Below are 13,629 nucleotides of genomic sequence, written 5' to 3' on the forward strand. Positions count from 1 at the left end.
GTGACCCAACGGGGCTGGTAAGCCCCAAAACAAGGTCCCCTGCCCCAAAATGCCACCCGGAGCCAGCGCCATCCCCACGCTGAGCCAACCCAGGGATGCAGCTTGCCCAGAACCTGTGGTGGTCCCAGCACTGGGGGGTGGGTTTGAGGGGTGAAGATGGGGAGGGGGGCCACCTTGGGTGGGCATAAGATGACCAAACGGGGCTGGTAAGCCCCAAAACAAGGTCCCCTGCCCCAAAATGCCACCCGGAGTCACTGTCATCCCCACGCTGAGCCAACCCAGGGATGCAGCTTGCCCAGAACCTGTGGTGGTCCCAGTGCTGGGGGGGTTGGTTTGAGGGGTGAAGATGGGGAGGGGGGCCACCTTGGGTGGGCATAAGATGACCAAACGGGGCTGGCAAGCCCCAAAACAAGGTCCCCTGCCCCAAAATGCCACCCGGAGTCACTGTCATCCCCACGCTGAGCCAACCCAGGGATGCAGCTTGCCCAGAACCTGTGGTGGTCCCAGTGCTGGGGGGGTTGGTTTGAGGGGTGAAGATGGGGAGGGGGGCCACCTTGGGTGGGCATAAGATGACCAAACGGGGCTGGTAAGCCCCAAAACAAGGTCCCCTGCCCCAAAATGCCACCCGGAGCCAGCGCCATCCCCACGCTGAGCCAACCCAGGGATGCAGCTTGCCCAGAACCTGTGGTGGTCCCAGCACTGGGGGGGTGGGTTTGAGGGGTGAAGATGGGGAGGGGGCCACCCAGCGTCACGGGGAGGAGGTGGCCACCGGCTGCCCTTTGAAGAGCTGCCGGTTCCTCGCTGGCGCGGCCGAGCCCTTGGCTCCTGGCCCAACACCTGCACTGACACACTGACCCACTTCTTCCTCCCAACCTCCTCATGGGGTTTTCCCTTCCCCCCTCGCCCAGCCACAAGGCTATGGACAGCCCCCTTTCCAAGGCCTTTCCAAGCATCTCCGGGCTCTAACGAGAGGTCCTGACCCCCCCAAGAAACATCTCCTCCAGCTTTGCCGGGAAGGCAACGCAAGCGGTGGTGAAGGGATGGAGCTACGGAGGGGAGGAGGGAGAAAGGCAAGAGGTTTGAGGTGGGAAAGCAGCACGTGAAGGGCCAGCTCTGCCTCTGCACGGTGTCCTCACCATCACCAATATCTCCCAGCACCAGCCCAAATGTGGGGAGAAGGCCCGGTGCTCCTCACACCACGCCAAGGGGTTCAAGCATCCTGCCCCGTGCACCGTCAGGGCTCTCCTGCCCTTCATCCGTGGGCGCTTCTCCATCCCCTTGTGAACTTCTCCAGATGTTCTGCAGGTCACCCGGGGAGGATCCTTGTGGCAAGTGCAGCAGTTCACCTCCTCAAAAGTCCTAAGCGCTCTCCCAGCTGTGGAGACTTCCCGGATGTGTCCAAAGCAACCCCAAAAAAGCTGAGCTTTGAGCTACGGAGTGTGGGTTTCCAAATTCCCCCCCCAGCATCTTCCACACGCTGGATGTTACTGGGTGTGACATCCCTCTGGTTGTCCAGCAGGCCGAAGATGTTCAGCAGACCTTTACTGGTGGGACGGCGAAGTCCAGGATGGGTGAGAGCCCTTCACCATGGTGTGTGGGGATATTTCCATGAGGCAGGAACGTGGCTGAAGGCTGGATGCTCTGCAGGACCCTCCAACAAGTGCTCAGGAAAGAAGGTGAAGGTCCCATGGCTGTGGTTGGTGGTGGATCCGCCCCCACCAGCTGAGCAGGACCAAAATCCCAAAAGACAAATCCACAACCTCGGGAGGGGGATGAGCCCCCTTCATCAGTGACTCGTTGAGGCGACTGGAAACTGCCTATCACCCGGGCTTGAGATGAAATTTAAGTCGGGGGCTTATGCAAGAGCTTTTTGGCAGGGAGATAAGCTCCGGGGTGTCAGGGGACCACAGATGGATGCACTCAAGGAAGGCAGATGTCTCCTCCATCGTGCGCGTGCCTTCGCACGGCGCTTGCTTGGGGATTTCAGGAATGGATGGTTTAGCAATGTGTAAAAAATGCAGCTTTCGAATGGCTGGGACCGAATCCCCGAATCCATCCCAGCGGCTCCGGTGACCTCACCGGGTTTCCACCAGAGATGGAGCTGGCTGGGTCCCCACAGGGGGTGTCAGCAACCAGGACCTGCTCCAGCAGCCTGGGGTTCAGCCCTGCCTCTGCTCCGGTGGGATTTTCAGCCAGATGGAGGACGTTGGGGACAGGGAGAAGGGGTGTGAGAAGGTCTCCCATGTCCTTCACAGCATCGTTCCTGCTCCTTGGCCATCCCCAGCCCACGTTGACCCCAGGCGAGGGGTGGATGGAGCAAGCTGGACGCCGTACCCTTCCCACCCACCAGTGCTTGACCTGGAAAGACATTTTGGGAATGGTCTCCCTGCTGTTTGAGGGGAGTTCCCGACCCATTCCCTAATCCAAAGACATCTGGGCAGGGATGGGGGAAGGATGAAACGCATCCCTGGTGACCATCCCCTTCGAGCTGGGCTCATCCTTCTCCCCTCCCATCAGTGGGGTCCCAAAAATTGGGGTGGGGGGTGCAAGGGTGTCAACGCTGAGATGGGACCAGGGGGAAGAGGAGGCATGTTTGGAGCAGTGTCACCACGTGGGTGTCACCCAATTTCTTGGGATGAAGGACGAGTTCATCCTGGCTGAGCAACCACCCCCCCGGAGCCGAAAGCGAGCCCCTCTCCCACCCCACGGGATGGGGCCAGCTCCCAGCACAACATCTCCAAGCCCTGGCCATGTCTCTCCTGCTTTTCTTCCAGCCCTGAACCGCGTCCACGCCGAGCGGCCAGCGCGGGGAGGAGAGCTCCAGGTTCTCAGGAGGACCATGAGTCAGAGGAAGCGGGGAGAGGTGGTGGTTTTTTCTTGGCAGGTGGCACCAGGAGCCGTTCCCAGCCAGGGATGATGGGGGGGAGGGAGTGGGGCCGAGCTCCTCCTCCTCTTCTGGGCTGGAATCCCCACATTTTTGGGGTGATGAGCAGCTGCTGAGGCTCCTGCCAGCGGGCAGGGGGATGGAGAGGCAGGTTTCTGCCCGTGGGGACAACCTGCAGGGCTTTCTCCAGGCCAAAACCTGCCCAGAGGCCAGCAAGGACCGGCTCAAGTGGGCTTGCTCTACACCCCATAGAATCATAGAATCATCTAGGTTGGAAGGGACCTTAAAGATCATCTAGTCCAACCATCAACCTAACTCTGACCAAAAAAATAAATAAGAAATAAGCAATAAAAAAATCACTAAACCATATTCTTGAGGACCATGTCGACCCGTCTTTTGAACACCTCCAGGGATGGTGCCTGAACCCCTTCCCTGGGCAGCCCATTCCAGTGGTGGATAACGCTTTTCCTTGAAGAAATTTGTCCTAATATCCCATCTAAACCTCCCCTGGTGCAACTTGAGGCCATTTCCTCTCATCCTATCTGCTCCTCCCTGCAGACCTCTGCTCCCCTGGCCCCGGCATCCAAGGGTGGAGGGTCCCTTGGGAGGAATGGGATGGATGGGGGATGGATGGGGGGATGGATGGGGGGATGGAAGGAGGGATGGAAGGAGGGATGGAAGGAGGGATGGAAGGAGGGATGGATCAGGCACTAATGTCCTCCAGAAATGGGGGTGCAAGGGGGGCCAGGAAGACACGGTGGAGCAAGGAGCTCCTGGAAATTGGGTCCCCGCTTGGCGCAACCCACCTGCTTGGTGAAGAGGATGGCGGTGTCCCAGTACTCGGGGGCATGTCCTAGAGGCACCTTCACAAACCTGGAGGAAGACCCTCCATGGACCAACTCCAGCCCTGAGATAAATAAACAGATGCATCCGTGCTAAGTCCTACCAGCCTGGTGGATTCTCCTCCTCCATAACCTCCTCTAACACCAGCTGCCCACCAAGACAAGGAAAACGCCTTCATTTCCAGGAACACCGGAGTCATCCTCCAGCCCAGATGCTGTACCCTGGAGGTCCTTCACCAACCTTGGGAGCCAGCACGTAGAAGTAGCCGGTGCCGTTAGCCCGGCAGATGAGCTTGCATTTATCTCGGGGCGAGACGCCGGAGTATTTGGGGACCCAGGAGACGGAGGCGGTGAGTCGGTTGGTGCTGTGGCTGTAGCCGTTGAAAGCTTCACACTGCTCCTCACGGAAGCTCTTCCCTGGCACTGGAAGAAACGAGGATGTGCGTGGGATTGGGGACCACCTTGGACCTCCAGAGTTGGATTTATGGGGTTGTTGTAGGTTGTACACACCATAAGGAGCCGGGCTCCAACCCCTTACCTGCAGCGGGGCAGGGGTCCAGGTTGCAGGAGCGGTACTTGACACGGACACCCTCGCAGTAGGAGCCCCCGTTGGCTGGCACGGGGTGGGTGCAGTCTCTCTTGGCCAGCTGGACCCCACCACCACAGGTCCTCGAGCACGGTCCATAGGGCGCCCACTTGGCCCAGCCACCGTCCACCTGCAGGGACATAGTGAAGTGAGATGCTGCATCCCCTTTACTGCTGGTTCCATCCCGAGCTGGGGCTCCCCAAACCCCAATCCATCCCTTCACGAGCAAAGTTCTCTGCTGGTTGCCCCCTCAAAATCCCCCTGGGGCTGGATGGAGCAGAGCAGCAGCATCCTTCCTTGAGAAACGGGCAATACCCAAGGGAGCTCCATCTCTTGGCTTTGAGCATGGGGGTCGAAACCAGGCATGTGGGGCTCAAAACCCAGCTCATGGGGCTCAAAACCAAGCTCACGGGGCTTTGAGCAACCTGGTCTAGTGGAAGGTGTCCCTTCTTGCAGTTCCCTTGGAAAAAGATGATCTTTAAGGTCCCTTCCAACCCAAACCATGCTATGATGGTGCCCTTCACGTTGCTGTACCCAGGCACGTGGGGCTTTGAGCAACCTGGTCTAGTGGAAGGTGTCCCTTCTTGCAGTTCCCTTGGAAAAAGATGATCTTTAAGGTCCCTTCCAACCCAAACCATGCTATGATGGTGCCCTTCACGTTGCTGTACCCAGGCACGTGGGGCTTTGAGCAACCTGGTCTAGTGGAAGGTGTCCCTTCTTGCAGTTCCCTTGGAAAAAGATGATCTTTAAGGTCCCTTCCAACCCAAACCATGCTATGATGGTGCCCTTCACGTTGCTGTACCCAGGCACGTGGGGCTTTGAGCAACCTGGTCTAGTGGAAGGTGTCCCTTCTTGCAGTTCCCTTGGAAAAAGATGGTCTTTAAGGTCCCTTCCAACCCAAACCATTCTATGATGGTGCCCTTCACGTCGCTGTACCCAGGCACGTGGGGCTTTGAGCAACCTGGTCTAGTGGAAGGTGTCCCTTCTTGCAGTTCCCTTGGAAAAAGCTCATCTTTAAGGTCCTTTCCAACCAACCTATTCTATGATGATTCCCTTCACATTGCTGTCCCCCCACCACCGGGTCCCCAGCACCAGGAGGTGGAGGGATCAGCAAAAAAACCACCTCGGGGTGATGTCTTTTGGGGTTTTTCATGGCGCAGGTACTCACCCTGTACTTACTGATGTTATGCCTCTCAACGCAGGCCCCCTTCAAGCAGAAGCGACCCTCCCCGCAGCCGGTGCCGTCCGCCCAGGGGAAGTGTCGGGTCTGGCAGACGATTTGTCCCCGGGCTTTGCCCGTGCACCAGAGCTTGGCACAGTACTGCATGTAGGGGCAGGGCTTGGAGCCCACCCCAAAGGCCAGCTCACACTGCTGGTTCAGGCTGTAGCTCGTCCCCGGTAGGTCTTCGGGCAGCGGGATGGGTTTGGCAGGCTGGTCCAGCAAGCAATCTCCTGCAGGAACGGGGAAGGAAGAGGTCTACCAGGTTCTCAAGGTGGGTTGTATGGACCAAGGTGGGGAGATGGAGCATCACTGTGGGGTGGGGAGGGATGTCTGCTGGGAATTATCCCAGCCACGCGCACAACCAGGACCGGTGTTACCCCAGGGATGCCCTTGAGGTCATCCCAGACCCAAGTGACTCCATCTCTTGGTGATGCTGGGTAGAGCATCACCACCTGGGGACACCCCACCACCACTAAGGAAGCTCGTCTGGTGCAGAAACACCACCAAAATCCCTATTGCCCTCTAATTTGGTTTGCAGAGCGAGGAGAAGAGCTGCTCTACAGCCCATCAGCCTCTCCCGGTGATGGCCCTAGAGATGGGTCCTGCTCCCATGGGGCAGGAGCACGGGTAAGAAGGTGAGGGGCACAGGAGGGCTCACCGTGGCCGCTGTCGAGGAAGTCAGTGATGATGGCAGCACTGCAGGCTGACCAGGGGTTGGCACGGTCGATCTGGATGAGGGTGGGAGACATCATGTGGTTGGTCTTCAGCCGACCGAAGACCTCCTCACAGGCCTTCACGTTGTCATGGGGCATGTTGAAGACGTGGCCTGGGGAGGGAGAGGGTAGGAAGAGGGTGAGCAACATGAGTAACCCCACTTGGGAGTTCTTGCAAGGGGGGAAACTGAGGCACGGAGCAGAGCAGACCCTTCCAAGGATGGAAGTGGCCATGGAGAGCCCAGGAGGCACCAGGGGAAGGATGATGCTCATGTAGATGCTGGGAACTTGCTGTCCCAAAGGAAGGACAAGGGAAATTGAAAAGAGAAAGAGCCTTCATTGCTCACCACCCCCATCCCCGTTCCCTCCTGCTGAGGAACCCAAGTGTCTCCGGTGGTAGGTGTGCCCTCTGCCTGTTATTTCCGGATTCCCAAATCCTGGAAACCCCACAACAGCCAAGCTTTTTGCTTTCTCAGCAGCTCCTTCCCACCCGTCTCAGGAGGGGCTGTCTCATGGAGTTTCCCCCATCACCAGATTCCGGGTATTATTGTCTGATCTTCCGGAGGCTGAAACCAGGGTTATTTTGAACCTTTGCCAGCTCATGGCATCCCTCCCGAGAAGCTGGGGTTGGTGGGGAGGGGTGGTGGTGGTCCTTACCCAGCTCGTGGGCCGTGGTGAAAGCTGAGGGCAGCCCGTCGTCCTCGATGACGGAGCAACTGCGCTTGGGGTCACACATGGTGCCCACGTCCGCCATCCCCAGCGTGTCACAGGTGGTGGCCCCACAAAGGTCCTGCGAGGCAAGGAGGCAAGGGGTTAGTCCTTGGCCCAGCAAGGGGTTCCTCATCCCAGGTACCCCATGGGGAGATGATCTCAGGCTGCTGGAGGGGAAGGAAGTCCAGAGGGATGGTGACCACACCAGGAAACCTCACCCTGACCCGGACCCAGCTGCAGTGATGTCTTTGCATGGCACCGGGGATGCTTTTTGTGAGTAGCATCCTCCAGTTCCTCCAGCCACAGCTTTTCCCACCCCAATGGCTCCTCCAACCAGGGTGGAGGAGGATTTGGGCACAGAGGAGTCAGCCTGGCTCCGGTTCCTCAAGGAACGGGTGGGAAGGCACCTGGTCTTGGTCTCACAGCTGACCCGCTTCTCAACCACCTCATTCTTCTTGTGCCCTTGTGGCCAAGAAGGCCAATGGCATCCTGGGGGGCATCAGGAAGAGGGAGAGCAGCAGGTGGAGGGAGGTCATCCTGCCCCTCTGCTCTGCCCTGGGGAGGCCCCAGCTGGAGCACTGGGACCAGTTCTGGGCTCCCCAGTTCCAGAGGACAGGGAACTGCTGGAGAGGGGACAGCAGAGGGCCACAAAGATGGTGAGGGGCTTGGAGCATCTCTCTGCTGAGGAAAGGCTGAGGGACTTGGGTCTTTTTAGTCTGGAGAAGAGAAGGCTGAGGGGGGATCTGATCAACACCTATAGATACTTGAAGGGTGGGTGTCAGGAGGATGGGGCCAGGCTTTTTTCAGTGGTGCCCAGGGACAGGACGCCAGCGCCATCCCCACGCTGAGCCAACCCAGGGATGCAGCTTGCCCAGAACCTGTGGTGGTCCCAGCACTGGGGGGTGGGTTTGAGGGGTGAAGATGGGGAGGGGGGCCACCTTGGGTGGGCATAAGATGACCAAACGGGGCTGGTAAGCCCCAAAACAAGGTCCCCTGCCCCAAAATGCCACCCGGAGTCACTGTCATCCCCACGCTGAGCCAACCCAGGGATGCAGCTTGCCCAGAACCTGTGGTGGTCCCAGTGCTGGGGGGGTTGGTTTGAGGGGTGAAGATGGGGAGGGGGGCCACCTTGGGTGGGCATAAGATGACCAAACGGGGCTGGCAAGCCCCAAAACAAGGTCCCCTGCCCCAAAATGCCACCCGGAGTCACTGTCATCCCCACGCTGAGCCAACCCAGGGATGCAGCTTGCCCAGAACCTGTGGTGGTCCCAGTGCTGGGGGGGTTGGTTTGAGGGGTGAAGATGGGGAGGGGGGCCACCTTGGGTGGGCATAAGATGACCAAACGGGGCTGGTAAGCCCCAAAACAAGGTCCCCTGCCCCAAAATGCCACCCGGAGCCAGCGCCATCCCCACGCTGAGCCAACCCAGGGATGCAGCTTGCCCAGAACCTGTGGTGGTCCCAGCACTGGGGGGGTGGGTTTGAGGGGTGAAGATGGGGAGGGGGCCACCCAGCGTCACGGGGAGGAGGTGGCCACCGGCTGCCCTTTGAAGAGCTGCCGGTTCCTCGCTGGCGCGGCCGAGCCCTTGGCTCCTGGCCCAACACCTGCACTGACACACTGACCCACTTCTTCCTCCCAACCTCCTCATGGGGTTTTCCCTTCCCCCCTCGCCCAGCCACAAGGCTATGGACAGCCCCCTTTCCAAGGCCTTTCCAAGCATCTCCGGGCTCTAACGAGAGGTCCTGACCCCCCCAAGAAACATCTCCTCCAGCTTTGCCGGGAAGGCAACGCAAGCGGTGGTGAAGGGATGGAGCTACGGAGGGGAGGAGGGAGAAAGGCAAGAGGTTTGAGGTGGGAAAGCAGCACGTGAAGGGCCAGCTCTGCCTCTGCACGGTGTCCTCACCATCACCAATATCTCCCAGCACCAGCCCAAATGTGGGGAGAAGGCCCGGTGCTCCTCACACCACGCCAAGGGGTTCAAGCATCCTGCCCCGTGCACCGTCAGGGCTCTCCTGCCCTTCATCCGTGGGCGCTTCTCCATCCCCTTGTGAACTTCTCCAGATGTTCTGCAGGTCACCCGGGGAGGATCCTTGTGGCAAGTGCAGCAGTTCACCTCCTCAAAAGTCCTAAGCGCTCTCCCAGCTGTGGAGACTTCCCGGATGTGTCCAAAGCAACCCCAAAAAAGCTGAGCTTTGAGCTACGGAGTGTGGGTTTCCAAATTCCCCCCCCAGCATCTTCCACACGCTGGATGTTACTGGGTGTGACATCCCTCTGGTTGTCCAGCAGGCCGAAGATGTTCAGCAGACCTTTACTGGTGGGACGGCGAAGTCCAGGATGGGTGAGAGCCCTTCACCATGGTGTGTGGGGATATTTCCATGAGGCAGGAACGTGGCTGAAGGCTGGATGCTCTGCAGGACCCTCCAACAAGTGCTCAGGAAAGAAGGTGAAGGTCCCATGGCTGTGGTTGGTGGTGGATCCGCCCCCACCAGCTGAGCAGGACCAAAATCCCAAAAGACAAATCCACAACCTCGGGAGGGGGATGAGCCCCCTTCATCAGTGACTCGTTGAGGCGACTGGAAACTGCCTATCACCCGGGCTTGAGATGAAATTTAAGTCGGGGGCTTATGCAAGAGCTTTTTGGCAGGGAGATAAGCTCCGGGGTGTCAGGGGACCACAGATGGATGCACTCAAGGAAGGCAGATGTCTCCTCCATCGTGCGCGTGCCTTCGCACGGCGCTTGCTTGGGGATTTCAGGAATGGATGGTTTAGCAATGTGTAAAAAATGCAGCTTTCGAATGGCTGGGACCGAATCCCCGAATCCATCCCAGCGGCTCCGGTGACCTCACCGGGTTTCCACCAGAGATGGAGCTGGCTGGGTCCCCACAGGGGGTGTCAGCAACCAGGACCTGCTCCAGCAGCCTGGGGTTCAGCCCTGCCTCTGCTCCGGTGGGATTTTCAGCCAGATGGAGGACGTTGGGGACAGGGAGAAGGGGTGTGAGAAGGTCTCCCATGTCCTTCACAGCATCGTTCCTGCTCCTTGGCCATCCCCAGCCCACGTTGACCCCAGGCGAGGGGTGGATGGAGCAAGCTGGACGCCGTACCCTTCCCACCCACCAGTGCTTGACCTGGAAAGACATTTTGGGAATGGTCTCCCTGCTGTTTGAGGGGAGTTCCCGACCCATTCCCTAATCCAAAGACATCTGGGCAGGGATGGGGGAAGGATGAAACGCATCCCTGGTGACCATCCCCTTCGAGCTGGGCTCATCCTTCTCCCCTCCCATCAGTGGGGTCCCAAAAATTGGGGTGGGGGGTGCAAGGGTGTCAACGCTGAGATGGGACCAGGGGGAAGAGGAGGCATGTTTGGAGCAGTGTCACCACGTGGGTGTCACCCAATTTCTTGGGATGAAGGACGAGTTCATCCTGGCTGAGCAACCACCCCCCCGGAGCCGAAAGCGAGCCCCTCTCCCACCCCACGGGATGGGGCCAGCTCCCAGCACAACATCTCCAAGCCCTGGCCATGTCTCTCCTGCTTTTCTTCCAGCCCTGAACCGCGTCCACGCCGAGCGGCCAGCGCGGGGAGGAGAGCTCCAGGTTCTCAGGAGGACCATGAGTCAGAGGAAGCGGGGAGAGGTGGTGGTTTTTTCTTGGCAGGTGGCACCAGGAGCCGTTCCCAGCCAGGGATGATGGGGGGGAGGGAGTGGGGCCGAGCTCCTCCTCCTCTTCTGGGCTGGAATCCCCACATTTTTGGGGTGATGAGCAGCTGCTGAGGCTCCTGCCAGCGGGCAGGGGGATGGAGAGGCAGGTTTCTGCCCGTGGGGACAACCTGCAGGGCTTTCTCCAGGCCAAAACCTGCCCAGAGGCCAGCAAGGACCGGCTCAAGTGGGCTTGCTCTACACCCCATAGAATCATAGAATCATCTAGGTTGGAAGGGACCTTAAAGATCATCTAGTCCAACCATCAACCTAACTCTGACCAAAAAAATAAATAAGAAATAAGCAATAAAAAAATCACTAAACCATATTCTTGAGGACCATGTCGACCCGTCTTTTGAACACCTCCAGGGATGGTGCCTGAACCCCTTCCCTGGGCAGCCCATTCCAGTGGTGGATAACGCTTTTCCTTGAAGAAATTTGTCCTAATATCCCATCTAAACCTCCCCTGGTGCAACTTGAGGCCATTTCCTCTCATCCTATCTGCTCCTCCCTGCAGACCTCTGCTCCCCTGGCCCCGGCATCCAAGGGTGGAGGGTCCCTTGGGAGGAATGGGATGGATGGGGGATGGATGGGGGGATGGATGGGGGGATGGAAGGAGGGATGGAAGGAGGGATGGAAGGAGGGATGGAAGGAGGGATGGATCAGGCACTAATGTCCTCCAGAAATGGGGGTGCAAGGGGGGCCAGGAAGACACGGTGGAGCAAGGAGCTCCTGGAAATTGGGTCCCCGCTTGGCGCAACCCACCTGCTTGGTGAAGAGGATGGCGGTGTCCCAGTACTCGGGGTGCTTGTCGCTGACCTTGTTCCACTTCTTCTGCCAGGCGCAGAAGTTGCGGAGGGTGAGGGCGGCGTTGCCCGTCACCTTGGGCCCTTTGTCGTCCTGCCCGATGAGGAGGAACTTGACGACGGAGATCTGGATGGGGTTACGGATGCTGGGGTGCTTGTAGAGCCGGGCGGCGGTGGCCATCAAGGTGAGCAGGTAGTGCTGGAGGTCGTCCCCGTGGAACTTCACCATCGACTCGTCGGCCACCACCAAGGTCTCCACGTAACGGGGGACCGAGGCGAAACGCTTGGCTCGACCCCCCGATATTTATCCAACGCCTGGAGGACCCCGGGGGTCAACCCGGAGCCTACGGCGCAACGGGATGCTCCGACCCCGACGGGGTGACCGGGGCTACGACGTTGGAGGCGGTGGGCCATAACCTCCTCTAACACCAGCTGCCCACCAAGACAAGGAAAACGCCTTCATTTCCAGGAACACCGGAGTCATCCTCCAGCCCAGATGCTGACCCTGGAGGTCCTTCACCAACCTTGGGAGCCAGCACGTAGAAGTAGCCGGTGCCGTTAGCCCGGCAGATGAGCTTGCATTTATCTCGGGGCGAGACGCCGGAGTATTTGGGGACCCAGGAGACGGAGGCGGTGAGTCGGTTGGTGCTGTGGCTGTAGCCGTTGAAAGCTTCACACTGCTCCTCACGGAAGCTCTTCCCTGGCACTGGAAGAAACGAGGATGTGCGTGGGATTGGGGACCACCTTGGACCTCCAGAGTTGGATTTATGGGGTTGTTGTAGGTTGTACACACCATAAGGAGCCGGGCTCCAACCCCTTACCTGCAGCGGGGCAGGGGTCCAGGTTGCAGGAGCGGTACTTGACACGGACACCCTCGCAGTAGGAGCCCCCGTTGGCTGGCACGGGGTGGGTGCAGTCCCTCTTGGCCAGCTGGACCCCACCACCACAGGTCCTCGAGCACGGTCCATAGGGCGCCCACTTGGCCCAGCCACCGTCCACCTGCAGGGACATAGTGAAGTGAGATGCTGCATCCCCTTTACTGCTGGTTCCATCCCGAGCTGGGGCTCCCCAAACCCCAATCCATCCCTTCACGAGCAAAGTTCTCTGCTGGTTGCCCCCCCAAAACCCCCCTGGGGCTGGATGGAGCAGAGCAGCAGCATCCTTCCTTGAGAAACGGGCAATACCCAAGGGAGCTCCATCTCTTGGCTTTGAGCATGGGGCTCGAAACCAGGCACGTGGGGCTCAAAACCAAGCTCATGGGGCTCAAAACCAAGCTCACGGGGCTTTGAGCAACCTGGTCTAGTGGAAGGTGTCCCTTTTTCCAGGTCCCTTGGGAAAAAGATCATCTTTAAGGTCCCTTCCAATCTTGGGAAAAAGATGGTCTTTAAGGTCCCTTCCAACCCAAACCATGCTATGATGGTGCCCTTCACATTGCTGTACCCAGGCACGTGGGGCTTTGAGCAACCTGGTCTAGTGGAAGGTGTCCCTTCTTGCAGTTCCCTTGGAAAAAGATGGTCTTTAAGGTCCCTTCCAACCCAAACCATGCTATGATGGTGCAGCCCAGGTGAGTAGAGCCCCAAGATGTCTCCACGCATCTTCAGACCTGGGGTACCCCAATACTCTTCTCCCCGAGGGACCCCTAGATCCCCCAACCAAGGGGCAATTTTCAGGTCCCTTCCAACCAATCTATTCCCTTCCCATTGCTGTCCCCCCACCACCGGGTCCCCAGCTGAAGTAAGAGCGCCCGTTGATATCGGGGTCCAAGCGGAGGGGGGTGACAAGCTCCGTGTCCCCCGGGGGCCCCCCCGAAGGCAGGCTCAACCCCGGGGCGCCCAACAGCAACAGCGGCAGCAGCGACAGCATCCTCCCGGGGGGGCTCATCTTTAAGGTCCTTTCCAACCAACCTATTCTATGATGATTCCCTTCACATTGCTGTCCCCCCACCACCGGGTCCCCAGCACCAGGAGGTGGAGGGATCAGCAAAAAAACCACCTCGGGGTGATGTCTTTTGGGGTTTTTCATGGCGCAGGTACTCACCCTGTACTTACTGATGTTATGCCTCTCAACGCAGGCCCCCTTCAAGCAGAAGCGACCCTCCCCGCAGCCGGTGCCGTCCGCCCAGGGGAAGTGTCGGGTCTGGCAGACGATTTGTCCCCGGGCTTTGCCCGTGCACCA

At 59.0% G+C, this 13,629-nt stretch overlaps 1 protein-coding gene across 1 annotated transcript in view; it reads right to left on the reverse strand.

The window, feature by feature from the left end:
* ADAMTS15 (ADAM metallopeptidase with thrombospondin type 1 motif 15) overlaps positions 1-13,317 on the reverse strand; it is a 20,097-nt gene extending 6,780 nt beyond the window's left edge. Inside the window, exons 1-9 of the mRNA XM_014951819.1 lie at positions 13,159-13,317; positions 12,276-12,453; positions 11,930-12,160; positions 11,414-11,742; positions 6,905-7,037; positions 6,193-6,360; positions 5,481-5,764; positions 4,265-4,442; positions 3,968-4,149 (exon numbers count right to left, since the gene is read on the reverse strand). Of these exons, the coding sequence (XP_014807305.1) occupies positions 3,968-4,149; positions 4,265-4,442; positions 5,481-5,764; positions 6,193-6,360; positions 6,905-7,037; positions 11,414-11,742; positions 11,930-12,160; positions 12,276-12,453; positions 13,159-13,317 (1,842 nt within the window). The remainder of the gene's footprint in view (positions 1-3,967; positions 4,150-4,264; positions 4,443-5,480; positions 5,765-6,192; positions 6,361-6,904; positions 7,038-11,413; positions 11,743-11,929; positions 12,161-12,275; positions 12,454-13,158) is intronic.
* Positions 13,318-13,629: the final 312 nt, after the last annotated feature.

This window comes from Calidris pugnax, unplaced genomic scaffold (genome assembly GCF_001431845.1).
Source record: "Calidris pugnax isolate Ruff unplaced genomic scaffold, ASM143184v1 scaffold145, whole genome shotgun sequence".
Classification (NCBI taxonomy): domain Eukaryota; kingdom Metazoa; phylum Chordata; class Aves; order Charadriiformes; family Scolopacidae; genus Calidris; species Calidris pugnax.